This window comes from Melozone crissalis, unplaced genomic scaffold (assembly GCF_028551555.1).
Source record: "Melozone crissalis strain CALT ecotype California unplaced genomic scaffold, PUWL_Pcris_2 ptg000004l_1, whole genome shotgun sequence".
Classification (NCBI taxonomy): Eukaryota; Metazoa; Chordata; class Aves; order Passeriformes; family Passerellidae; genus Melozone; species Melozone crissalis.
The window spans coordinates 14,536,110-14,564,105 of NW_026535782.1; the positions used below are offsets into that span (position 1 = coordinate 14,536,110).

The 27,996-nt window shown below is 39.5% G+C and overlaps 1 protein-coding gene across 3 annotated transcripts; it reads left to right on the plus strand.

Moving 5' to 3' along the window:
• Positions 1 to 1,771: 1,771 nt before the first annotated feature.
• AASS (aminoadipate-semialdehyde synthase) lies at positions 1,772 to 27,632 on the plus strand. Of its 3 annotated transcripts, XM_054272755.1 has the most exons (24): positions 1,772 to 1,988; positions 3,066 to 3,242; positions 3,881 to 3,965; positions 4,704 to 4,771; positions 4,883 to 5,029; positions 6,020 to 6,098; positions 6,180 to 6,307; positions 6,473 to 6,621; positions 7,795 to 7,917; positions 8,068 to 8,179; positions 8,709 to 8,768; positions 8,861 to 8,928; positions 12,648 to 12,769; positions 14,991 to 15,120; positions 15,975 to 16,085; positions 17,347 to 17,455; positions 17,823 to 17,963; positions 19,838 to 20,005; positions 22,102 to 22,197; positions 23,806 to 23,921; positions 24,099 to 24,187; positions 24,513 to 24,689; positions 25,127 to 25,268; positions 25,966 to 27,632. In XM_054272755.1, exons 1-23 carry the CDS (start codon positions 1,776 to 1,778, stop codon positions 25,243 to 25,245), a joined length of 2,787 nt encoding a protein of 928 aa, XP_054128730.1. In that variant the 5' UTR covers positions 1,772 to 1,775; the 3' UTR covers positions 25,246 to 25,268; positions 25,966 to 27,632. The 3 variants fall into 3 exon arrangements, with proteins under 3 accessions (XP_054128730.1, XP_054128748.1, XP_054128739.1); XM_054272773.1 differs by lacking the exons at positions 1,772 to 1,988; positions 3,881 to 3,965 and having other exon boundaries at positions 3,158 to 3,242; positions 25,127 to 27,632; XM_054272764.1 differs by lacking the exons at positions 1,772 to 1,988; positions 3,066 to 3,242; positions 3,881 to 3,965 and adding an exon at positions 4,385 to 4,504 and having other exon boundaries at positions 25,127 to 27,632.
• The last annotated feature ends 364 nt before the right edge of the window (positions 27,633 to 27,996 follow it).

The window sequence follows — 27,996 nt, forward strand, 5'->3', positions numbered from 1 at the left end:
GCTCCGGGAGTCAGCGAGCGCTGCCCTCCGCCCTGCCGCCCTGCGCCCGCCCGCTCACAGCGCTTCTCCCCCTGCCCGCCGCCGCCCCTCTGCCTTGCCCTGCCGCTCCCCAGGGATTTTTCCCGTCCGCGCGTCGCCCCTGTGGGCGGCAGGCCCCTCGCTGTGCTGCCGGGCACTGTCCCAGCCCCAGGGATGCTCGCGGGGATGTGACCCGCTCCCAGCAGGACCGGGGCGGTGGCGGCCCCGCGGTCACTCGGCTGCTGGAGGGGGGGCCGGGGAGGGTTCCCAGCGCTCAGGCTTGGAATGCTGAAGTTAGTTTCACTTTTACAACGGGATGTGCATATCGCTGTGGCTGAGCCTGAGCACACACAGGGAGGCATGCAGGCGAACTTGTGGCCTGCCAGAGGTCACCCGGCTGTTAGCTCCCTGCCCGGACAGCCGCGATCCCGGTGCACTCCCTCAGGAAGGCGCCGCTTCTCTCCTTGTGCACGTCCTCTGTGTGAAGGAAATTCGCTTCCCTGCAGGCTTGGGTATGAGGTGCGGTGTTTTAGTACAAACTGCTCTCATCGTTAGGTTTTAGTGTGCCGAGATAGTGACATGGTGTGACAAGGCTTCTTGTTTTTTGAGAGGGATCGTTATGTGCTTTGAGAACCCTCTCAGCATGCTGAAGAGAAGCGTCAAAATACCTGCAAATTCAGTACAGTAACCTTTGCTGGTGGACAGATGTAGTCGTAGGAAGACGACACTTGGAGCTGTTGTAGATGACTGTGTGCTTCCCTTCGTGCTGTCCTTCCTGTGCTAGTCCCTCTGTTTCACCAAGCCTGGAGTTAAACAGGACCTCTGAAGTCTTTAGGTATATAGAGATTTTACAAGTTTGAGGCATGAGGACAAACAGGATTTTCCAAATGATTCAGATACAGAGATTAATTTATTATCAGTTAAAATTGCGTTGGAAGCAAAGTTCACATTTTTGAAGCCTATCTCTGAGATTCACATCTTTTAATTGCATATGTATCTGACGGCCTTAGACTCCTGATGCTGGACTGCAGTGTCCCCGCAGTGTCCCTGCAGAAATAAGCAGTGGCATGTAGGCTTCACTGGGAGTGAAGAGACCGAGATAGAAGATAAAGGGCTTTTTCTCTGCAGTGGGAATCTGTTCTAGTGAAGCTTTTCCATTTTGCAGAAAATTCGTATTAGGGCAAAACCTGTTGTTCCTGGTCACACATATGCTCACTGCTACTCAGTAGTTAAGGTCTTGATCTTGTCTTCCATTGTTGGCCTGTGTAAGCATTAGTTGTATACTTAATGCTGGTCTTTCTCTTTTAATCAACTGCCTGCCATACAGCCTGTGTTCTGCTTTCTTTCTGTGTTTGTTAGTTCTGACTGTTCTTGATGCAAGTTTTGATGGTCTTTGCCTGGTTTATGGTGGCAAATGAATATAATTGGAAAATTTAAGTTTCCAGAATTCTTTTTAAGCCCTACAGTTAAAACTAGTTGCATAGAACACATTAAAACCCTTCCTTTACAGTAATCAAAACAATTACTAAAATTGAAAATTTGTCTCTAAAGACACCTCATCAGACCAAGATGCAACAAAATTCACTGAAATTGAATTCATGTCTCACAACAGTATGAAGAACTAGAGTGTGAAGTGTCGGGTTTGTGTTTTACAGCAGATGCCAAAGGAGACCAGAACTTTTGCACAAACAGTGTCTGAATTATGTGTGTGCCTGTATTGTTTTATTACTTTGTCTTTGCTGCCATCAGGCTTTACCATGCTCCGAGCCTTTGGTCACACAAAGGGTGGGTGTGTGCTCCACCACGCTAAGCGCTGGCAGCACCGTAAGTCTGTGCTGGCCATCAGGAGGGAGGATGTCAATGCATGGGAGAGAAGAGCTCCTCTGGCACCAAAGCACGTTAAGGAGTTGACAAAGATGGGATACAAGGTCTTGGTGCAGCCATCAAACCGGAGAGCCATCCATGAAAAGGTAAGGTCCCATTTGGAGACACAAGCAAAATCACAGTGCAGTTGTTAACCATAGTACAGGAAAAATAGTATTTGAAGGCTATTCATAGGGAAACATATAAAACCCCCAGAAACACGTAAATTTTGCTGCTAAATGAGGAGTCGTGCTAGTGGAAAGGAAAGGGAATAGTTCTATTACCCTTGTAGTGTAATCTTGGCATCATGGTGGTTTTTTGGAGTTGTTTTTATTAGTTTCATGTCCTGTCATCGCTTTCCCTGGAAGTTCTAGGTTCTCTTGAAATAGAAGCTTGGGAATTTCTTTAAAATTGGTGTTTTTGTCTTCTGTTTGTGAGAATGCAAGAACTCTTAGAAACACTATTTTTTAAAAGAGCAGGAAAGATGAATCTGGTGAATTCCACTCTTGCTTCAAACCTATTCCTCATGTGAAATGAGGAGCTTTTTTCTTTAATGCTGTGAGCTTCAGGACAGAGAGCTTTTACAATTTTTGTAGCAGCAGTAGTACTCTGCTGTAAGATAACTGAGAAAACAGATGCAAATTGAAACAAAAGTTGGGAATTAGTCATTACTTACAGATACCACCTTTTAATTAAGACACAATGCTCTTTTCATCAAAGTGCAGATCATACTATTGCATTTCCTTAGAAACCGCTCATCAGCTTGGACTTGCACGTACACAATTGTATAAAATTGCATGTTACCAGTCTTCATATTTTTGAATTTTTCAGATTTCTCTAAACTTATTTCCAAGTCTTTGAACATCTTACAAAGTGTTCATTATTGCAACGCTGCAAGATGTTTCAAATTTAGTTAAATGTCCTTTTTGTAGTCTGTAAATGTAAGATGAAGTACTTGACTCACACAAATATATAATTTGGCCTTGTATAATAGGATAATAGCATGGTAATTCAATTTGATACTTGATACCTCTTTATCAAAGAATTTTGTGAATGTATCACATGCAGTAGCTTGTTTCTGCTTGGTAGAATTATTTATTTTTCCTCTGTTCTAGATGCTAATATGCTGAGATCTGATTAAGAAAAAACACAGAAAAATTTTCTTTGATTTTTCTCTTTGATAGGAGTACATCAAAGCAGGTGCCATTATTCAAGAAGATATTTCTGAGGCTTCACTAATAATAGGTGTGAAGAGACCTCCAGAGGACAAATTAATCCCAAAAAAGAACTATGCCTTCTTCTCTCACACTATTAAAGCCCAAGAGGCAAACATGCCCCTTTTGGATGAGATTTTAAAACAGGTAAATTATGTCATATTGAGGATCATTGTCAATTAACATGGGATGGAAAATGAGCTTAATGCTTGAGTGTGATCAAGAGTTTGCTGCTTAGTATGGTTACTTCCAGCACACATACTTGTAAGCAAGGCTAACAAGGACAGTTTTCAGTATCTTTTCCTGAAACGGAGTATTTCTTGCTCAGAGGATCTTGTGTTTGCAGTGTTACTCTCTTCATGTGCATGAGGCAGATAAGTTGTGAGCATGGTGTGCTCAAGGGAGGCTCTTTCTCTCTGAGCACAAAGAGTTGGGAAGTTACTAAGATGGAGTGCAGTCTGGTCATTTCAGAGGAAGGCAGCCAGTTCATGCAGAAATGAGCAGCCTCTTGCCAGAGGATGTGAATGGGCCTGCAGCAGCTGGAGTGGCACATTGGGGAGCCCTGTGCAAAGAGGGCATGGGCAGTGCAGACACTCTTTCAAACAAGAGTTCAGTGCTGCTGTTATGTTTTTATTTTTATACTTTTTCTTCTTACCATATATAAACCCATCAGGCTCTCAGTGAAGAATGACAAAGGCATGTGAAAAGGTAGTTCCTGGGAGAGCAATGTGCCACGGACTGCATTCACTGAAAGTTTTAATACTCAGTTTGCTGTGTATTTTCAGGAAATTCGACTGTTTGACTATGAAAAAATGGTTGATCATAAAGGAATGCGAGTTGTGGCCTTTGGAAAGTGGGCTGGTGTAGCAGGTATAGTGAATAAGTAAAGGCAGGCTTGCAACAAGTGACTTCTGTAATACTTCTGGTTGTCTGTCCTTCCTGGAAGTTGAGGCTTGCAATGTGTTTTTAACTGCATTTTGAATTCTTGCTTTTAACAGCTTTTTTCCATTCTGGTTTGCGCCTCCTGCTTTCATGAGACGACATGTCAAGTAGTCATGTGGATTTCTGACAAATCTAATATTTTATGCTGTTGTCTTGAAGTCCTGTTTGTCCATTGAACTATCTGGAGCAGACTAAATATCAAGAGATCAACTGATTAGGCTTTTGATAAAAAAGAGGCTGCTGTCAGTCCCAAGAGCTTGAACAATATCTGTTTGTCACTGTTATGCATTTAATCTGATTCTTGTGTGGCATGGTTCTCATTTCTTTCTACTGAACTTTAACACTGTTTCTTCAGGAGACTCTTTTATTTCCTTCTTTGGAATCCGGTGATGTGGATACACCTCATAAAAGGATATCTGAATATTAAGTGGTGCCTTAATGCATAATGGGCCAAGAGCAAGTTTAAGGTCATGGACTGCTATTAATTTTCTCCTTCTCTGGTTTTATGTAGACTTTCTTTAGAAGTAAAGTATTAATATAAAAACATGGGAAAAATACCTGGGATTATTTGAGGCTTCAGTCAATCTCTGCAATTTCTAACTATGCATATTTGTAATTAAGACTGATGGACTGATGGTCCAATTTTCTATTATTTTTTAACAACAGGAATGATCAACATTCTGCATGGATTGGGTTTGCGATTTTTAGCTCTGGGTCATCACACTCCCTTCATGGTAAGAGTATTTTTTATGTATTTTTGTTTAGCTGAATAACTTTTGGTATCTGCTAGTTATCTGTATTTGAATATGGAGAATATCTTGATGGGTCTGTGCCTTTGATTTCAGCACATTGGGATGGCACATAACTACAGGAATAGCAGTCAGGCTGTGCAGGCAGTTCGGGATGCCGGGTATGAAATTTCTCTGGGACTGATGCCAAAGTCAGTGGGGCCCTTAACATTTGTGTTTACGGGCACTGGTAATGTTTCTAAGGTAAGAATTGTCTTCAAAATGAAATGCTGTATAATTGTTAATAGAAATTCTTGGCATTTGATCTCTATCAGGTTAAATGGGTTGATGGGTTCATTTTGTTTGCTTGAGCTTCACATTTTCCTTTGCCAGTAACAATTATTAACTGCCACAAACTAAGATGTTTAATATGAGGTCATGCCTAACCAGGCTGACATGCTAAATTCTTATCAATGAACATGGATTAAATCTTACTGCTTCTTTCTCCTTTCCAACCTGCATGATTTCTCTCCCCCTCTCTCTCCACTGTTGACTCTGTGCTCACAAAGTAAATTAATCACTCCATTAAAGTATGGGAGGAAAGAATTATTTTTTCCAACACCTGCTGAGTTTTTATGTCTGGATATCGTTGACTTGGCTTACAAGTCCTTGACTTTAGGGCTGTTTTTTGTGACATAGGGAAAAGACTTCCCCCTGTTTTTGGCAACAAAGATCAGTTAACAAGGCTCCAGCTATAAAGCGAAATCACTGCCTGCATAAATGTGTTTTTTCTAGCCAAAAGGATGATGTGTCTGAAAATCTTCTGGTTGTGATCATAGCTCATTGGGGAAGTCATCTTGTACTTCCTGGCTTTTAGAACAGCCTGGTTGATGAGGAGTGGCTTCAGGGATCTTTCTTAAAGAGAAACTGCTCCTCAGAGTGGCAGCAAAACCCTCTTGTGGCTGAGTTGAGGTTTCCCGCTCAGCCATTAGAAATAAGAACCAGGCACTGGATTGTGGTTTAGGCATTTTGCAGTAGTGGGGAATGATGTAAATTCCTTGCACATAATGCCCAAGCTGCTTAGTTTTGGGTAAGCAGGAGTATGTGTGAAACAATGTGTACCTCTCTGGAGCTGTTCTCTGGCAGGGCTGTCAAATTGTGTGTGAAATTTTATATTTGTTTTCAAACACCAAGTGAGCAGTGTTACATGACATTTATGGTCTGCTTATTCTAAATCCTTCTTTGTGATTTCAGGGTGCTCAAGAAATGTTCAGTGCTCTCCCATGTGAGTTTGTGGAGCCCCATGAGTTAAAGGAAGTTTCCAGATCTGGAGGTATGCAGTGAGAACAGTGATTAAAAACACTGAAATCCTTTTTGTCCAAGTATAAGAGTTGATTTTTCTTTTTTACTTCAGACCTCAGGAAAGTCTATGGAACAGTGCTAAGTCGTCACCATCATCTTGTGAGGAAACGTGATGGACAGTATGATCCAGCAGACTATGATAAACATCCAGAAAATTACATTTCTCGCTTTCACATTGATGTGAGCCTCTTTTCTGTTCTTTTATGAGGGGTTTTCTACAGAGTGTTTGTACTTACTACACTTTTGCATATTCATCGTTTGAGAGAGCATTAACCTAAAATGCTAGACCAGGTCCTTCTTGAAGTACTAGGTGAAAACATCAGGCATCTGTAACTTTCCCTGCAGGTTGCACCCTACACAACTTGTTTAATTAATGGCATATACTGGGAACAAAATAGTCCTCGCTTGCTGAGTCGGCAGGACACTCAGAAGCTACTGGTGCCTGTTAAATCTGCTACTGGTGCAACTGATGGCTGTCCTGAATTACCACACAGGTAAGGCACTCATTTCACTTGTAACAATTTTGCAGCATGATGATTAACTTGTAATGCTAGGTAGTTTCGTCTCAGTACATAGAAAATAATTCTGTTTATTTTACATTGTTCCTGTGGCATGTTTTAAAGTGCCCCATTGATTTCACTCTTGTTCTTTTGTGCTTTGCAGTCCTATTTTCACAGTTTGGAGTTTTTGAAAACATTACAGTAGAAATGATTAGCAGGTATCAGCTGTCTTTCTGCAGAGGTAGTTCTGCCACTGATTTTCATACAGAATCTCATACAAACAAAAGTGTGGTATTTGGGAATGTACCTGCTGCCCCAGTATTGGGAGAAGTTTCTATGCCTGGGCAGAGTTTCAGGGAAAGTTCTTCCTACCCTGTCATTTGGCATGTACAAGTTCAATAACTGTTCTTTAGCACCTCTTATTTCTGCAGCAGGTACTGGAAATTCTTCACAGCCCTGAATAGTTTTAAGGATAGAATGTAGGGGGCAGATCAAGGGTTAGTCTCCTTTCAGTGGGGATGGGAGCTACCCTTTCTCTAATAGCCCTGTCATAGATTGGGGAGGACATGAAAATACATCCTAGTGAGGAGTCAGGTCTTTGTCTCTTCTCTGCCAGCTCTTGACACCTTTCCTTCTCTTACATGACAAATAAAGAGTTGAAGAGTTAACCTTCAGTGGAGCCAGAGGCTGTGCATTAGGCTAATGAATGCTCCACCTGCACCTGCTATCTGTGAACTGATAGGAGGCAGCTGCTTCTTTAGGCTTCCCTTTAGGATGGGAAGTTAGTTTAATGCAGGACTGCATAGGTATGACCTGAGGGAATTGGTAGATGGGAAATGAATGGGAGGTGTTGGCCACACATGGCATAGAGAGAAAATATCATGGGTTAATGGATTCTGTCAGTCTTTCCATGAAACTGGATGCTCTTGATAGGAATTCAAACCTGATGACTACAGTAGGGCCAAATTTCCATTATATTTCTGGATACCATTTTTTGTGTTTTGTTGACTTCTAAATTGGTTGAGATGAAGAAGGCTACAAGTTGCATAGATCTTCTCACATTTCTTTTATCTCCTGTTCACTTGTGACCTTTAATACCTGTGTTTCTTAGTAATTTGTATAATGCTCTCTTTGTATAATGCTGCCTTTTTATTTTAATTGCTTTAGGCTTCTGGCTATATGTGACATTTCAGCAGATACTGGAGGATCTATAGAATTTATGACTGAGTGTACAACAATTGACAACCCATTTTGTATGTATGATGCTGACCAGCATATTACTCACGACAGGTGGGAGAGCCCTTACTTTGTACTCTTTTCCTTTGTCACTTATAGAGTGAAACATTGAATTGAAAAAATCGTGCATTTATAACACTTCTGAAAGGTGATGCCTGTCAGGTAGTAAGAGGTAGTTTAGAAGAGCTGTTTTCTCTCTTTCAGTGTTGAAGGCTCAGGGATTCTGATGTGTTCCATTGACAATCTGCCAGCTCAGCTTCCTATAGAAGCAACAGAGTACTTTGGGGATATGCTTTTCCCTTATATTGAAGAGATGGTAAGAGCTTATGTGTCTGACAGGAAGGTAAAAGGCCTAGAATTTGGTCTGCTTGTTTGTTGCTTTTCTGGTCTCCTGTATACATTCAAAAGGAATCTGCTGTAGAACATAACTGACTTTGTACTTCAGAAAAAGAAAAAAAACTTTTGAAGTCTTGAGGCAATCCTTTGAAAAGGAAACATGTGAATGAGACATGAGTGACCTGGATGTCTTAGGGATTTGTCAAGAACACTTTCTGTAGGAAGAAAACAGGCTCTGGCAGGTAGTTCATTGCTTCTGGATCCTGCACCAGATATAAACATCTGATTTTCTTGGGCACTCAACAATCCCTCACAGTCAGACTGCTGTTGGTATTCCTGTATTTTCCTAAAAGTCAAGTGATGCTGATGGCAGCCATAAGTATTTCAAATATACAAGATATTGGCATTGTTGCATGCATTTAAATGTTGCTCAAAATCTTAATGCTTGCTTTACTTTGAGAAATACTTGGTAATAAAATGACCTGATTTGAAATAACTTATCTCCACAGCTGGTATCAGAAGGCTCAGAACCTCTTGAAAAACAGAATTACTCGCCTGTTGTTCGAGATGTAAGTTTGCAATTTTGCACCCTTCTTGTCTTCCTCTGCTTTGAAATATACAGACACATAAAGCCCTCAAAATCTGTTTCATATGTTTCCAGGCAGTGATTGCATCCAATGGCTCACTGACACCTAAGTATCAATATATCCAGAAACTGAGAGAGAGCAGGTAATGTAGGCTCTTGAAGTTTATTTGATTCAGGATTTGAAAAGCCACCCTGTCTGCATTCTGTCTCCCCTTTTACATTAATTTATTCTTGTGTCTTGGTGGAATGCATCTATGCTGCACTGTATCTAAATGTCTTCCAGGTTGATGATCTTATTTCTTCATGCACATTGCCTAAATCATTAACATGTGTTGTTAGTAACTTACATTGAAGTTGAGAAAGTGCTCATTTTTCTGTGTCTTGCATTATGAAAACTGTTTTACCAGAGGCAGAGAGCAGCCACATGCTAGATTTACTCTGTTACTCCTTGCCCTTTTGAAAAGGATGTAGCATACAGTCATTTGAAAGGAATGGCTGAAAGCAGAAGGCTCTTGAATATTCCTTGAATCTAGTTACTTCTTGTATGGCTCAAGTGCTGTGCTGTGTAGCACTGTTCTGTGTCTGGGTGCATTGAGGAGACTCTGAGACACTCAGACTTTTTGTTATATTCATCACCTACAGCTTCAGCTACCACTTCATCCCACCCTGTCACAGCAGCTATGTGCCAGTGGTAGCCTAGGGTGAATTAAGATAACAAAAGTATAAATAACTTGTCCATCCCTTCCATTTCCCTTGCCCCCTTACTATTAACAAATATCTATAGTTTACACATGAAAAATGTTAATTTCACAGTAAGTGGGTTCATGTTCCTGGTCAGTGACAGCTACACTGTACATCTTACAAAAATTTAAATTGGTCTGACCATAAGCGCTGCATGCACTATGCACTAAAACCAGTGTGTTGACTTCTGCATCTCAAACCCCTCCAATTTTCTTTGGGACTTCTGGTTATGAACTTGTGCATGATGAACTATGGGTGAATTTTTCACACTAAGTAATGTGCTATTTGCCTCTCAGAGGCTTCAGCTCACAGTGATTTTTGTTATGTGCTCTTTGATGTTTGTGCCCTTCGAGAGGCTGTCTCAATAATAATTTTTTTTATTCCTCACACAGTGCAAGGATCTGATATTTTTTTAGCTTCCTCCCTAATCACTTGCATGATCTTTTGTGAACTACCATGGAGACTTAATTTCCAAGGGTGTTTTTTTTTTGGGTAGATTTTTGATATTTCTGCAGATCTGTGTGCTGCATGTGATGTTCATTTGTTCAGTGGTGGTGTTCACTTAGCTGTCAGAAAAGCAGCACCTGCTAACAATACTGTACTTTATTTTGCAAACTTCAGAGGTGATGCAAGTGAAAGAAGGGTTTCAGTGCTTAGGTGTGATGGTTTAGATAGAGATGTGCTCTTGTTCAGGCCCTATGGGAATTATGTGGTTTGTTTCCTTTCTAGAAAAGTATTATGCTACATCTAGTTTAGTTTTTGAGGGTTCTATTTAGACTAATTGCTAATACTCCTTCAAGTCTGTGAACATTTCAGATGTAGGACAGCCAGACTGTATGAGCTGAACTGCCTTGGGTGCCATTAGATTTACCAAACAAACTCACCTACATCTTTGCACCCTTACTTGCTTCTTAGCTCTTACTGGTTTATCACCCAGAGCTGTAAAGGCACATCACATTAACAATGTAGATGTTATTTGTAACTGAATTATTAAAACTCATTTATAGAGAGTAGGCATAATCTGGTGCTGTGTAGATTCTGTTCTCATGCTTGATGAGTCATTTGGCAGCTCATGTTTTTGCCTGTCCTAGAGTAAACATACTGTATTTGATCCAAGTGTGACTTAATTCTATACACTAGAAAATTTTTAGTAAATATGATAAGTTGGATTTCAAAATCCAGCTTGCTTTCATATAAGAACTTCTCCTTCATCAACGCTCCAAGCTACCTACCACTTCAGTTCCCTAAAGCATGGAGAGAAATTCTTCTCTTTCACTGCCCATAAGAGTACAGTTGTGGAAGATGTTCTGATAGGAGGAAGACAAGGAAAATCCTTGTATATAATCCCTGCAATATAAAAGGATATCACAAGCTTAGGAGAAATTCTGTGAATCTATTAAATAATGATTTAACATTTTTTTAAGAAAAATCAAATCTGTAAAACTTTATGAAGGCCAAAATTTACAGTAATCTATAGTAATAATTTGGGTTAGAGAGTTGATACATTGGTACATACCATTCAGATTTCATTATCTGAAAAGAATGACTTTTAAAAAAAGCTCTGAAATAGGAGTAAAGGAGGATGGAACATCTGAAATTTTGGAGAGTAATTCAAGCTTTATAGTACTGATACAGTAAGCTGGAATGTGCTTCAGACATATGATATAGATGCAGTTGGCATTGATTTAACTCTCTTCACTCACAGTAGTTTTTCAATTTCAGGCCTTGTGCCCCTAAAGATGGTCAGATACTTCCTGCCATGCTTTAGGTTGGGCAATAGTGCTCTGGTTTGTCTTGCTATTAGGAGTTGCTCTGGCAGACTTCTATTACATCTATCATTGTTATGGCCATTTTTGAAATGGAAAAACACAACCGAAATACTGACTTCTGACTGCCATGAGAAGCCTCAAAAACATCTGAACCAAATATTATTTAGTATGCATGTGGTTGGTCCTATTCAAAGGTCGGCAGGTTTCAGCAGAGTGGACATCATCTTGTCAGCTACAGGTCAGGATTCTGTCTGAGGCATAATCTGCAACGCTGCTATAAACTCTTAGTGGACAAAGGGGAAACTGAGGATCTTGCTTAGATGCTTATGAAGGCATAAGCATGAGACTGTATCTTTGAAAGTCCGACCTATTGTTGACATTTATTTTCAGGGCATGGGATAAGAAAAGCCAAACCTCAATCTCCATTAATTAGATTAAACAGTAGGGCAGTGAACAGCTTTCTCAAAAATAAGAAGTGCTTTAAGAATTTTTTCTTTTGCTAAATTATTTTTATCTGTGTAGTCATATGTTAGATAGTTTCACAATCCTGATTTTACAACTTAATGCAATTTTAACCTAAAGGGAAAACTAATTATAAACAGCCAAAATGTGTATTCCTGCTATGATTTCTGAGTTTCTGAGAGCATATTTAAACAACTGCTGAGTGCATAATTCTGTTGACAGAAAGAAATGCAAAATCTAATGTGAGTACATCATATATTGAAAGTCAACAGGAGATCAACTTAAATTTATTTATGAGAGTAGTAGTAGTTAGGTTGAAACACTGTGATGGTTTCCAAATCTGAGTCCTTGTCTGCAATAATGATTTCTTGGTTGGGCATTAACTTTTATTTGACTTTTATTGACTGTCATGTTTCTGTGATGGACTAATATGAACCTAGTATAATTTACACAAACATTCTTTCACCAGCATGACTTTGTGTCTTTTAAGAGTTGCTGTGATGTAAAGGGAGCAAGGCAGAGCCTGGAATCCCTTTCTGACAGCCCAGCATGACATTGGTGGCCCTCAAGTTACCAGGTTACAGTAATTTGGCCATTGGGAAAAATACGACTGAGGAAGGTTTTGATGAACAGCTAGAAGAAATCAGAGAAGCAGTGGGAATGTTGATAGATTTGATCATGTTTATGTTAGAGGAAAGGAACTAGAAGTTATGCAGCAGAAGAATGGGAGCAGCACTAGATAGTCCTGGATTGGGGAGCTAGGAACTTGACTCTTGGTCTGAATAGAGCTTGTGGTTTGTAGACTTACTGACACATATTTCTTCTGTTAACCTGGGCAGATTACAGTTTCCTTCTGTGTGATTTTAAATTTTGCCTGTAACACTTTCTAGGGAGCAGGCTCAGTTACTGAAGATGAGTGGTGAAAAGAGAGTTTTATTGCTTGGATCTGGCTATGTTTCTGGCCCTGTGCTTGAATATCTCACTAGAGATTCCAACATTGGCATCACAGTTGGTATGTAAGAATTTGTTTTTATTACAGTATTATGTCTTACTGAAACATGTGGTGGAACCCTTCTCATAAATAATAACTGGATGTGGTTCTGAGAAGAGATAAAGGAAATCTTTGTTATTATGCACAGCAGAAAAGGATTTTGTAGCTTTGTGAGCACTTTGAATTTAAATAATTGATTTGAAAATGACATAGCCATGTTAGAAATTAACTGTGTGCATGTGTAACCTATAGGGAAATTGGAAGAATTTTTCCTTCTAACCCACTTTGGGCTCAGGATTGGTTTTGTAGATAGTCAGTCACTTTGCTGGTCTTTGGCTGTGTTTTCATCCTCACACAACAATAATATGAAAATGTTTTTATAGACATCTCTATGAGTTAATTAACTGCTTTCCTTAAAATGAGTGTCTTGATGGTAAAACTTCAGACTGACTTTCCCATGAGCACCAAATGCCTACTTGTTTATTCCTCTGTTTTGGTTTTATCTCTAGCATATTTCAGGCTGGGCATCTCAATAATTCTTTTTTGTACCCTTAATGATGACTTTACCCTGATTCTGGGACTTCAGATTTAAAACTCAGGCTCTATTGCCTTATTGCCTGAAAGATACTTTGCTGGCAGGTGGTTTCCCGTAGAACTTACAGTTTAATTGCTGTTGATTGTTGTTGTTATTGCATTGATTTTTTTTTCATCATGCTATTTTCATACTTGGCTCTTGGCTGCTTTTTCTACCCTTCATGGTGACAACCATAGTACTTTTAACCCCTGGGAAAAGATTTACTGGGAGGAAGAGGGGAAATCTAGGAAAGCTGCACCCTTGTTGTGAGCACTGCCTGAGGTGGTGAAGAAGGAAGGATTACAGCAATGTGCAGTGCCCATCCCCTTGTCACTGCGCAGGTTCCATCCACTCCCTGCAGTGCAGTAGCAGGAAGGGAAACCAGGTGAACTGGAAGATCTGTTTTGCCAGGCACTGAACAAACAGCTTCTTATCTGGGTAGCTTAAAAACATGCAGTTTCTACAGCACATATGCACAAAAATAGCACAGAAGGAAAGGGACATGAAGATATTACTTGTTTAATGTTTTGATAGCAGGCAAGTAGGTGCAGAAAACAAAATGCACGTCTAAGTGCCATGTTTGGTTTTGTACTGTTAGGCTACACCACTTTAAGTCCAGATGATGAAAACTTTAATTGGGAAACCTTCATGTAATCAAATTTTTTTTGTTTGAATTTGTGGATGATTTTGCCTAGCTCTTTTCCTTCAGCACAATTTGATTTGTAGGATATAGAGAAACACCTTATGGTAATGTCTATTTCCCACTGACTGTGGAAAGGCCATAAGGGAATAAGTTAGGAATGCCTAACTCAGAGGCACAGATGCTTTTAATTCTCCATAACCTTGTGTCCTTCTGCTGCCTTCTTTGACTGTTCCTTTTTCCTGGCTGTGTTCTCTGGTTTGTGCTGGCAGCATGGTGAGCTGGGAAAGGAAATTAGTCAGATGTAGCAAATACTGGTTGTGTTACTGTAGTTCTCTTTTTCAGTTCTGCTTTCTTTATAATGGTACATGCTGATGCCTTTTAATTCCCCAGGAGCTTGTGCTCCATGTGCTGTCTTCTTTGGCCACTCCTTTTTTGTTCTCTCTGGCTTGTGCTGGCAGCATGATGAGCTGGAAGGGAAACCAGTCAAAGGTGGCAAATACTGGTGGTGTTAGTGTGGATCTCTTTCGGTTCTGCTTTCTTTATAATGGTAGTTAAATGAGGGCAGGCAGAGACTGGGTTTATCCCATTTAGTTAAAATATGGTATTTGGGACTGGGAGGACTAAGCCATATGTAAATATTAAAAGTAGTCAGTTTGAACCTTTTGCTCACACTTGACCTAAGCTGAAGCTTATTGTTTCTATCTTTGTCATTTTTAAAATTGTGATTGATGTGAATTAGTTTTTGCTTTAAGCTATTAAACTGTTCTTGACTGTAAATAGGAATTCTATTGAAGTGTGTTGAAAGAGTTTCAAAATATTTCTTTTTAAACATGTGGAATGAGGGATTGAGTAAATTTTTCTGAACATGTTTGTTTACTAAATGCCTGATTTTTCTTCAACTGTTAGAGAAGGAAAACATGCATGCAAATGTTTCTCTTTGGGAAATATGGCACAATTATACATGGCTGTGCTTTAGACTTAGTTTCATCTGTAGGTAATGGTTTATTGTTTTATTTTTAAAACAGTATCTGTCATGAAGGAGCAACTTGAACAACTGACAGAGAAGTACAGAAATGTTACTCCAGTTCATATGGATGTCCTTAAGCACGAGGAAAAGCTGTCCTCTTTGGTGAAAAACCACGACCTTGTGATCAGGTTAGATTTCTGTGTAAAACATGATGGCTCAACCCTAAGTCATGCTGCTTCTTTCCCTTAGCTGCTTGACCTAAATCAACACATAAACTTATTTTTAATGGCCAAGATTTGGGGTGGTATTTGTGTATGTAAGTAGTTGTAACTGGCTGCTGCCATCTCATGTAGCAGGGCATCAGAACTTTAAAAGGGGTTTTGATTTCTTCAGAAGTGTTCACCATTAGGTGATTTCCTTGTTAATGTGAAGGGCCAGTTGCATCCACAAGCTTATGTGTCTCTGGGATCAAATTTTCATGTTCACAAGAGGAGGCAAAATTCTGGCATCTTGGTAATTTCTTCTGAATATCCCATTAAGAAAGAACTAATTCCAGATATTGATACAGGGAAGGAACTTCATTGTCCTTGCCATTTTGTTTCTTTTGCCACGGCTGTCATGAATGTTGCTTCTGTTCTATGTAGAGCCTGCTTTTCACAAAGTAGTTCACCAAGATCTTTGTAATGCAAGCTTTCTCAAGGACAGTTTTGCATCTTCTAAACCTCCAGCATGCTTGTTTAGAAGATGTCTTTGGAAAGAGGTCAGTGGTTTGTGGTTCACAGAGAAGTGTGATGCTCTCTCAAGAATGACTTCCCTGTTGTTCAGTGCCCTGTTCTGAGTGCATACAACAATGCTGTCCTGCTAGGGTACTGTTTCACTTTCATTGGTATGGAACTGCTCAGGGCAAGGCAGGTGTGACTGTTTTTTTGAGCTATTACTTGAGCTCCTTTGTAGGCATTCAAAAACCATTTGAGTGCCTTTCCAGTGTCAGGATAAATAACTGGTTGAATTTTGATGTTGCATGATTCTCCTTCCTTTGTAGTTTGCTGCCTTATTCAGCACATCCTTTTGTTGCTAAGAAATGCATTGACCACAAAGTGAACTTGGTAACAGCCAGCTACTTAACACCAGCCATGAAAGAACTTCAGGAGAGGTAGGTGTGGAAGTAGCATCTCCCTGGTGTTGCTTCCTTCTTCTGTGCATTATCTGAATATCTTGCAGTCTGTTGCACCTGCAGCACTTGTTGTGAATTACTGCTTTCCAAATTCTTTCTGCTTCTCTTTCTTTGATGGAGGACCAAGTAACTTTCCCAGAGGTGCATGTTGCAATGAGTGCATACCCCAACCTGGTTAGACTAATGCTCTAAATAATGGAATGTATTTTTCTGCTTGCATCATCCTATTTCATGTTAATGTGCCTTTTCCTCTTCCCTCAGACCTGTTAAGATGTTTGAGCTGGGCTGATATTCAAGCTGAGTAGCTGTGCTGTCATATTCTACCAGCAAGCTTGTTCGTCATCCTTTGCCTTCCCGTAATAAAAACTCATTTCTTGGTTTATTGTATCTACACTTAATCTCCTTCATGCTCTTCTTTTGGATACACCCACTGTATAATTTTCAGACTGGTGACAACTCTGATGTTTCTGTTGTCCTACTTACTAAATGCTTGGAAGTTGTTTTGAGCATGAAGCTTAATCTAGGTGCTCCTCTGAGTCACAGTATTGGAAAATCTGAAGTGCATTCAAGTGAAGAATTGTACATGCTGTGTCTTTACGAAAGATAAAACAACAAAAACTAGACTGGTAGAGAAGCAGTGTTACAGAAAGTGAGGGATATTTAGGGGCCTCTCCTACCATTCTTACTGAGAATATAGCATGCGCTCAGGAAAAAAAAAATAAAAAGGGCACTTCTCATTTGTCAAAAGACAAACTGATTTTGAAAATAAAATAAATCCTTGGTTATGGTGATATGTGAACTCCTCTGGGACTGTAGACAACCATTAGGGAAAAAAACCCCAAATACTTGTAATTTTGGAAAGCAGATATTTTAATCTCTTCCTTGTAGGACCTCTTCAGGACAATTATGACTAGCTTTGTGCTGCTCTCTGCATTACTACCCGTGCATTATAGCATTGTCCAGGAGATTGTGGGATATGGAATAGCTGGTAAAAAATTCTTTTTCCACCAGCACCTAGGTGCAGAGAAGTAAGAGAAAAAAAATGTTAGAAGGCTCTTAGATGGCTGTCACTTTTCAGGGTTTGATATCTGCTTTTGTTTTTTTATTCCCACTAGCTACAGACAGAGCCCAGAATTTACTGTTTTGGGGAAGGTTCATTGGGCAGATTGGGCAGATTTATGGAATAAAAGGCCAGCAGTAGTGAATATTCTGATGGCTCTTGTGTTTCTGTTATTTCTAGTGTAGAAGCTGCTGGTATTACAGTTGTCAGTGAAATGGGCTTGGATCCTGGTCTTGATCACATGCTGGCGATGGAATGTATTGACAAGGCGAAAGAAGTTGGTGCTACGGTAAGTAAGGTTGGTGGGGAGTGTGTAGTTCTGCCAAGATTATATTAGTAAATTTCTTTTAACACCATGCAGGTTTGAGCTTGTCACTGATGTGTAAAAGACTCTGGACATTTTACTTTTTCTGATGCTTTGAATTTCATAGCTACTATGAAATTCACTTGGTGAGACCATCAACTAAGATGGCCCTGCCCCAGTGTATCTTGGTTTCTTCTCCCTTGCAGGCAGTGCCTGGATTTTTCCCCTCCCCACTGTAGATCCTTCTCATCTGACCATTTGAGGAAAAAGAGAAATTTTAAGAACTGATGGGTACATATCTATGCATCCTGATCTGTTTTCACTGTTTCTTTCCTGTGGATAAATCTGACAGGTTATATCGTACACCTCTTTCTGCGGTGGCCTGCCAGCTCCAGAGCACTCTGATAATCCTCTGAGGTACAAGTTCAGCTGGAGTCCACAAGGAGTGTTGCTGAATACAGTTCAGTCTGCTACGTATTTAAAAGATGGAGAGGTGAAGTAATGGGAAAATTTTCATTTAAAACCAGACAAAAACTGTGGTATTTGGCTAAGGGAGGAACTGGGACTTCTAAGATGCTGCATTTACTTTCAAGCTGGTGGCAGCCAGTTGCATAAATCACTTAGGACTATGTTTGGAGCATGATGATACCTAGCTGTTGCTGGCTTAATACTTACTTACTATGTGGAAACTGGTGGCCAGGAAGGAATTTATTCTAAAGACAAAAGCAGTGGATTGGAGTTGATTTTTCTGGATTCAACTTCCATTCCTGTTGGATGTTGCTTTTGGTATTTAATTGCCCTGCTTTTGGTCCTGTGAAACAAAGGTGAGAATGCTTGTCTATCTCGTTGTGTTGATAAATCAAATAGCTTCATTTTGTACTTGCACAATGGATAGTAGAACTCTTGATTCCTTTCTCTTTTGGTGCAATGTGTAATACCAATAACCCACTGAGTGGGTTTGGTGAAATGCTTTTTTGTCTATTTTATAGAAGCTCTGTTTTGCTGTTTGTGCAGGAGTCATTAGACTTAACCTTACAAATGTCACTGCTTCTGTTTTCTGTAAACATTGTAATTGATTTGTGCAAAGCTATTGCAAGCCATTATCACATTTCTGCTTTTCAGCACTATCTATTTCCACTGTCACTTGCTCAGAGTAGTTACTGAAATTGTCAGGGAGACTGCCTTGTATAACCACTGTAAAGTTTAGCTAGTTACCTAAAACTCTTTGATCTGTAAAACTTAGAAATCTTTTGAAATATAATCTTCTATTTTTTATGACATTTTGGTGCTCTACTGCTTTTATGGATGTAAGAAAGGAGAAATGCAGGGGTTATATGTTGGCTCATTATTTAAAAAGCAATGATGTATAAGTTTCAGATGAAAAGGGTTCATGGAAAATGTTGAAATATTTCTATTTCTGATCTGGTTCACCCATTGCTAGGAAAAATTAGATCATGCATATGAATGAGTCATTATGCCAGCACTAGATGAGCTTGTCAGTAAATTCTGCAATTTTCCCTCCTTGCCTCTAAATACTTATGTCTTTGACCATTGTGTGGGATTCTTTCACACACCTGTCTTGCCTGGCAAACACAAGAGTATCTTTTGGCATTGCTGCAGGCTTCACTGCTTGAGTGTTTCTTCTATAAGTAAACCTTGTCCCTTTGCTCAGAAGTCAGAAAACTAGTTTATATTGATGCTACATAGCAGATCTGAGCTTTAGCTGCTTGAAGGAAACAGGATTCAGGGCTGTGGTTGGGAAGAGAGTGGTAAGAGAACTAGTCACACGTTTTTGGGTTTTTTTTTTTTTTTCTTCCATGGTGCTTTGTAGCTTCAAGTAGACACACATGGGCAGTAATTTTATATCCATGTGGTATCACTTGATTTAATATTTTTTTAAAACAATGAACAAGCATCCATCATTTTCTTTATATTTGCTTTCTCTCCCATATAAAAACTACCAAACAAAACCTAAACAAGATAATAAATTATTTGACCAAAAACCAGAGAGCACATGGGTAGATTCTCCCATCACGCTGGTGCAGTTAGAGACATGCTCCAAAATGGCGTTAATGTAAGTGAAATGGGAACCTGCCATTTTAATATAAGTGCAGCAGGAACTAACTGTGTGTGTGAGGAGAACATGGCTTGTTTTAGCCCTGTGATGGCTGACACATTGCGTGCTCTTCCTGCACCAGGTATGATTAAATGGCTTGGGCAACTGCTTTATTTAGATTGGGCCTTTGTTTGCACTTGAATGCCAAACTTGTTTTTCCTGCTTTTGAGCATACTTTATCTTTTCTGTTCTAAAATAAGTGGAATACAACTGCACAAAAATAATATTTGCTGTTCTTTCACAAACTTTAGATTATCAATATTCCAGCTGGAGGAGCGTTACTGGATTCTGTTACTCCAATGGATTTTTTCCCAGGATTAAACCTTGAAGGTTTTCCTAACAGAGACAGTACAAAATATGCAGAGCCATATGGTATTCAGACAGCTCGTACTTTACTGAGAGGCACCTTAAGATACAAAGTAAGTTGTTGGTGTTAGTATAAGTAATTATTGTTTTCCTCAAGAGATGAATGTTGCAATTTCAATAAAAATGTGTATTTAAGCCTTTTATAGGGTTGCACTTGCTGTTTATGAGCTCCTCATTATCCCAGTTGAGACAATTGAAAGCAGTTATTTTTTTTTTATGTAACTTTACCTGGTGTATTTAACAGGTATTTGCTGCAAAATGGAAAAATAATTTTATTTGTTTTAGACAGTTGGCCAGTTCTCTTGCATAGTCTGTGTTTCCTCTTTTTATTCTGGCTCTGTATCTGGTGTCAGATCAATAGAAGATTTAAAAAAATTAAATAATTCTGTTTTCTTATATTCCCATGGAAAACACAGTGTAAAAATATTACAGAAAATTATGATTTTCCATTAATCTGAGAAGTTTTTCATTAAGTAACTAGTAATCTTAAATTTGAGAAGCTGTATAATTTTGGTCAGCTAAGTAAAATGTTGAGAGATAAATGTGCTTCCCTTCTAACTGATCGAGTCTTTTCCTTTAATTTGTTAGGTGTTCAAAGCAGAATCAAAGTGTTTTGATGTTTTTCTGTCAGATTTTCTTTATTTTTTTCAGTCAATGTACATTAAGATGGAATAAATCTAGAACCAAATTGAAGGTTTGAAAAAGCTTTTATGGATGTTGTGTTATGTCTGTTAAGGTTTATGCTAGGGTTTAAGTTGTTTTTATTTGTCCATAGCCTGAGGAAGTTGTATGTCCTTTTTGTCTTAATTCCTCTGTTGCAATACAACAGGATTTTTTCTGTATTTCTGGGAGGGAAGCTTGCTTAGATAAAGGCATGGAAGAAGGAAGGCCTATATGGGGGAAAAAATAAATTGTAATAGCTCTCTTTCTGTCAGTCTAGATACAATCTCTTTTTCGGAAGAGATTGTAAAAATATGTGGGATCTGTCTATCTCAAAATGGAATCCTAATATGGCAATATCTATTCCATTTGGTGCCTGGTAAAACTTTCTTCTTTTGTATGGGCTAGCCCAAGGAACTGCAGAAGTGTCAGGGTGCCATGCCAGGTGGATGTCAGTGTGCTGCAGGAATGCTGCTCCTGTGGTTAGGGCTGTTCCCTTATCCCACAGCAGGGCCAGCACTTTGGGCTGGGCTGGGGTTGGCAGGGCTTGGGGAAGGGTTTCCGTACCTCTGCCTGCACAGAGTGCTGAGCAGGACAGAAGTTAGTGTTGGCCCTTTGCATGTGCTGCTGTGCTGCAGAGCAGCAGCCAGTCTGCTCACCGAGGGGCCAATCATCTCCTAAAAGTGCCTTTAAGAGATTAACTTTAGATAGCTAATGGAGTCAGTTTAAAAGAGGTGTCACACAGAAGGATCTCACTGCAAGGCCATCTGAGCTGATAACATAGTGCCCCTAATAAGTGACTCCTAATTTAATTAGTCTTCTTTCAGTGTGCTTTATTTCCTCCATTCTGCTTTTTTTTTGTTTCTAGTCACTTGCATGTAAGTGCTCTCAGGTATTCAGCAGCTGTGTGGGAATGTTAATGGGATACAAACTGAAGTAAGCAGAAATCAGTCCAGACTTCTTTTAGTGTGCAGCCTAATGCAACCTTTGCAGTTCCTTTTAAACCATTCTGCTTTGTCTGTCTGATATTCCTGAAGATGAAAAGTAAGCACACAGGATTCTTACCTTTAAAAGCAGTCCATGTGAGTTCCACACAATCCCAGTGGTGTGAACTGGGTGAGCAGAGTTCAGCATTGTGCTCTGTGTATTCAGTAGTTTATCAGCTGGCTGATACAACCCTGCAGTGATGGGCTGGGATTTCAACCAGTGCTGGCCAGCTGAGCCCTTTGATCTCAGCAACAAATGGTACTTGCTATGGAAGTATTGATGACAGAATAAGCCATTAAAAAAAAGTATTGAAAAGTGGGGAAGGGTGGAGGGGGGCTGGGGAAGACACTGCTCTGTGGCAGTGTCCTCACTGACAGCAGGTTATTGTGCCTGGCTTCCCAGGGAATAATGATGGTTATGTCTATCACTGCATTCAAACCAAGGAGAAATACCTCAGTTTCAAGTGATTAATATATTTAATGCTGTTACTCTTTTATTTCAGGGATACTCCAGAACCATGGGGGGCTTTGTAAAACTAGGATTAATTAACCCAGGCCCTTATCCTTTGCTAAGCTCAACTACACCACCTGTAACCTGGGTGAGTTACTCTGCTTACTCTGCCTTCTTTCCTCTGGTTTATTGATGGTTTTCTTATTGCTAGACTTGGGTGTACTTAGCAATGAGAATCTTCTATTGCATCTCGATCTTTGATTTTTTTCCTGGAAATTTGGAGAACTTTCTTCAGCAGGAATGGAATAAGGTGCTGGAACAGGTTCCCTGATAGATTCTGGGGTATCTGACATTGGAGGCTTTCAGGCCTCAGCTAGGCAAAGCCATGGCCATATTTCTATGAATTGTCTTATGCTTTTTGTTTGTCACAGTCTAGTCCTCAGTGCTCAGAGTTTGCAGTGTCCAAATTATTACTGGCTCATGATTGTCAGTGTAAAAGTATTTTTCAGGCCATCAAGAAGTAAGAGCTTGTGCATAAAGGAGTATATTGATGTTTTTTTCTATTGAAATTCTGTACAAGTATTTTTTAGATCTTTGGTTATGCGTCTTTTCTGTCTTGATTTTGGGTGCCTTACTTCATCTTTATCTCAGCCAAGACATGACTCTGATGTGCTGCTCTTACATTTGGCAATCAGAATTTTTGTTGTCTCTGTAGAGACTGGGTATTTCATATTTCAGTATGGAGTGGAAAGAGCTGAAGAATGTCTTGAGTGTTCTCAGAACCAAGAAAGCAGAAGGTGAGGAGGCCACAGTCTTGCTTGTCTCTGACTAACATTTAGTATTGGGAAGATGAGCAAACTCCAGGAGTTTTTGGGTAGCCATATAGGAATTACATTTTTTTTTTCTTTTTTAAATTTTTTTTTTAAATTTTGTGATAATTTTTTGTCTACTTTCAATTTTAGAGTTGATGGTTTCAAGTTTTCTTTGCAAAGACGACTGGAATTTCCTGTTCTTCTAGCCTCAGTGAATAAGTATAAAGTGTTATGTAATCTGTAAAAATAGCTATAAACTCATTATTCTCATTGCAAACATTTAGCAATGTTTTTACATCTACTCTGTCAGGGAAGTAGAAGAGAAAGGCTAACGTGAGCTTGTAGACTCTGCAGTTCTTGCATATTTCATATCTTGCTTATAGTACATTATCCACCTTGCTGTGAATGAAGCAAGCAATAATTAGCATCTAGGTGGCACAGAATGGCCTTCAGATATGCACAAGTATCATGAGAAATCTCTTTGGTAACACTCACAGGATTTTGCCAGAGCTTCATTCATCTTATTGGTCTGTTTCCTTCCTTTTGAAAGGGACGTTCTCCATTTCTACACCAACTGAAAGATATCCTATCTCTAAATTTTGACTCTGTCATTTTCCAGGGGGCTTCTCTTTCATCCTAATATTCTCCTAGTGTTCCTTGTTTATGCAGGTTTTTATGTTCTTTCTTTGCTGCCAGAGGAAGGGGTAAGACTAAAATATGGGGTGGAGGAGTGGAGTACAAAGTCTTTCAGGAAAAGATAAACCCTATTTTCACCTGTTGTGATTAAAATTCTCAAATTTCTCACTTTCCCTGTACATATAAGCTGACTTCTCTGAAGTCCTGGATTTTAACTGATCTTAGTAGAGTAGTTGGTTCTCAAAACCTTGATTGAGATGGAGTGGGAACAGATGTCAGACCTTCCTGAACCTTTTGTTTTCAAACAGAAAGAGCTCATGTGCAAACTGGTTGGAATTGAGTCACCTGCTGAGCACCATGTTCTTAAAGAAGCTGTATTTAGCAAACTGGACAAGGACAAAAGTCAGCTGGAAGCAGTGGAATGGTAAAATGTTCCAATGATTTTGAAAGTTTAAAAATTAAAAAAAGAAATGTTGCAATTCTAGCCATTTTGGTTCATGTTAACACTGTTAAACTGGTATGCTGAACAACTGGAAATGAAAAAAATGAGATGAAGCTGCTGATAGGCACTGATGTATGACTTCCTCATTTCTTGTGCCAGGTTAGGTTTGTTGGGAGATGAACCGGTTCCAGCAGCAGATTCCATTGTAGGGGCTCTTGCAAAGCACATGGAGATGAAGCTGCCCTTTGGTATGTGAAAACTTCTTTTTCACAGGTTTGAATGGAACAAGGGCAATATCTTTTATAAGCCTTAATTGGATTCGTTTTCTCACCTTCATTAATAAACCTGCATGATAGGTTTTTTAATATATTGTTATGTTCCCTACCTCCCCAATTTATCCTTTTCTTTTCCTGCTACACTTCTAGTTTGATCTTGGTGTTCTGTCCTCCTCAGTTGCCTTCAGTCACTTCCCTGATACGCATGCTGTGTGTGTGTAGTGCCTGGCTATTCAGGAACCTCATCTTGATGTGACTGAAATACAAGTAATGGATAGTTTGTGTGCTTTTCTCTTAGGCACTGGAGAGAGAGATATGATTGTTATGAGAAGTGAAATAGGTCTCAGGCATCCTTCTGGCCATTTGGAAGACAAATTTATTGATCTGGTTGTCTATGGGGATAACAAAGGATATTCTGCAATGGCTAAAACAGTAGGATACCCTGCAGCCATAGCTGCTAAAATGGTTCTAGATGGTAAGTGGCTATTCCAACTTCAGTGACAGAATTTCAGTCCTCTTTATCTTCCTGCCTGTAGAAAGTAAATACATAGTGTCTCTTAAGTACATTTATGTGTATTTTTTTAATTTGTCAGATGCTTCCTGTCTACTGTACAGCAATTTTTTATCTGCATGTTTGGATGTTCAGTGACAACTCTTAATTTACTGCTTAATCCACAAAGATCTTTTAAGTCCTTTAATATTAAATGTTACACTAGTATAGACAAAACCTTTAGCATGATAAATTATAATTGGTGATGTGACAGGGCTGAATGACTCAGCAGCTCCCTGCACCTTGATCTGGCTGTGTCCAGTACAGCAACCCCCACAAAAACCCCACTGTGAAGCTGCCACAGCTTTCTCAAATAAACCTGGTAGAGGACTAACACTGTTTTTTTAATGCCTTTATTTCAGGTGAAATAACTGCCAAAGGCATGGTCATACCTTTGACAAAGAATGTTTATGGGCCAATACTTGAACGTGTTCGGGCAGAAGGCATTATGTACAGTACTCGCAGCATTATCAAACAGTAACTGAAAGCAGTGGATCTAATCAGGTTTTGGCTTTTTTTGGTTCCCCCACCTCCCCTTTTAGAATCTCAGTTGGACCAGCTAAAGGCAGCACCTGCCATTTCATAGGCAAATGGTGCCTTCGGTAAAACCTGCCACCAGGCTTGATGCAGAAACTGTCAGTACTCACAGGCTGTGATATTTTCCTCTTAAAATTGTTGAGCTTTCATGTACATGTTTCAGCATCAATCAGATCTTTCCTTACATCCTTTCTAATATATCTCAGAAAGTTTTTGTTTTTTGTTATTAGAGTTTATCTTCGAAGTGTATAGGGTTATTATTGCGACAAATTTAAGCTGAAAGAAAAATCTATTAGTGGATTATTTTGTGGTGGAAAAGTCTGGGTGATGAACTCCATTGATGAAGTTTAATTGTTCATGTGGTAAAAATTATTTTTCAGAAAAATGGAGATGGACATGATACTTAAATTCTAAGTCAGGTTGTCCCTTTCACTTTAGCAGTATTCATGGATGTTTTCACAATAACAATATGCAAAAAATAGTTTAGAAATTCTGCACTACTAGCAAATAAGTTCCTGTTACATCTTGAAAATGTTCAGTTCTTAAATATTTGAAACCTAGATCTTATTATTTTTAATCACTTCATAATGAATGTAAATTTAAATTTATTGGAGGAGGAAGAAAATTTAAAGCAGGCTTCCCCCCATACCCTTTCTTGTTACAGAGTGGAAGCTGGTTGCAGTATATTGAAATACCTGCTGTTACGTGTTGCCTTGTGCTGTGGAGAGAGCACATTAACATTTAGCTCTGCAGCTCCAAAGGGCAGTGTGAAATACAGCACAGTTACTGTGCTTAGAAGATGCTCCAAATGACATGTTTACTCTTCCCACTTACACTGTGTGCCTCATCCAAGTTAAGTACTGTTACAAAGGGAATACATTGTGTAGTATATGCAGCTTTGGAATGCACTAGGTTTAGAGGTTTAAATTGCCACTTTTTGAGTTAGCTCCTGTTGTGCTAGCATGGTTTTGAAGCGTTCACTTGGGAACCTATGCCTGCTACTCAGTACTGTGTCACTTTAGCCTGATGGAGTTTGCCAGCTCATTTGCTGCTGAGTGCTGTGCTGTCACATGTGTCAGCCCTGCTCTAGCTGCAGTTTAGCCACACCAGTCCACAGCTGAACTTTAGCCCAAGTGCAGGTTCTCCTTAACATAGTACCAACTGCATCCTTTCATTTCAGGCCTGCTTCTTTGGCTTTTGCTTAGGGATTTCTACACCACCTTGAAACTAAGTATGGCTTAAACTTCACCAGTCAGGTCTGTGAGGTGCAATGCTGTGGGCAGGTTGTCTTTGCACTGGTAGCTGTGCACCTGCCTAGAGCTTCCCTTTTCTACAGCTGAATACTGATGCAGGAAGCTGTCTGCTTTCAGCTTCGCTCACAAATGCACTTTGCTGATTAATGCCTTTTCCTTCCTGAGAACCAATGCTGTAATCACAGTTCCAAGAGGCTGGAATTCCACGTGTTGTTTTGCATGGTAGGAAAAGCAGCCATAACAATAATTCAAGTTTTGATCTTCAGGTTTTGCTGCTCAGGATTTGGATTTTCTCTGTGCAGATGCAATGAAGTAGCAGCTGCTAGGGAGTTAGGTGAAAGGAGCCAAAGGGAGAATGAAGGGCAGGTGTTAGTGTGAAAGGGAAGGACTTTTTCTACTGAACCAATGCTTTTTTAATGTAATGTCAAATTTGGATTCTGTTACAGTTCCATGCATATATCACACAAAATCCTGTCTCCACCAAGTTATTTTCCTTCCCACTGTCCTTACAGGCTGTTGGTCTGTTGTCTAGCTGGTAGATGCAGCTGGGGTAAGGATGGAGCCTTGTTCTGCTCTCTGCTGCCTCCTCCTTCCCCATGTAGATTAATGGCCCACAACTAAGGGTTAAGTTATGTTTGTACCTGCTGGTCCCTTCCAGTCCAGTGCTTGGTGGGACCAGGATTTTACTTGAGAATTCTGTCCCCTCCCTTAGCCCACAAATACACAACCACAGAGTTGTTCCTCTGTATGTATGCATGCACCATATTTGCTTTTCTGCCTTGGAAATGCAGTATGGGATGAAAATCAGATTTTTTTACAAATATCTAATATATTTGGAGCACTAAAGAATGAGAACTCCAGTGTTTTCATCAAGAAACACAGCTACTATTTTTGAAACATTTTATATTGCAATATATTTCTAATTCCTAGTGCAATGCTGCATTTTGTTTTCTATGTTTAGACTCAAATGAATTTATTGCTCATCTTTTTGTATGAAGATTATACTTCTCAGTTCTCTTTGCATATTACTGGAAAGATAATTTTATCTTATACATGAGATTGCTTGAAAAATAAATCTGAACTCTGTTTTGTTGTCATGTCGTCTTTACAGTCTAATGATAGGATGTACCTGAATGGGATTTTGTTTTTCACATAGATGGTTACATTGAAAGGATGCCTACACATGGACTTTTCTATGTACATGAAATGCCTCTGCATACTTCTTGCTAGACTCACAGGAGAAGACTCTTCAAGGATTGTTTAAACATGCCCATCTATATATTTATATACACATAAATACATGCAGATATATAGGTGTGTCTGTATCTAGATAATTTTCAGCTCTAATCCAAAGAAACCTTTTTTTTCCAGCATGTTTAGATCTTGGGCACAAGGACAACTACTGAAGTGGTAAGCTACAGAACAGTAGATGAGTGATATCT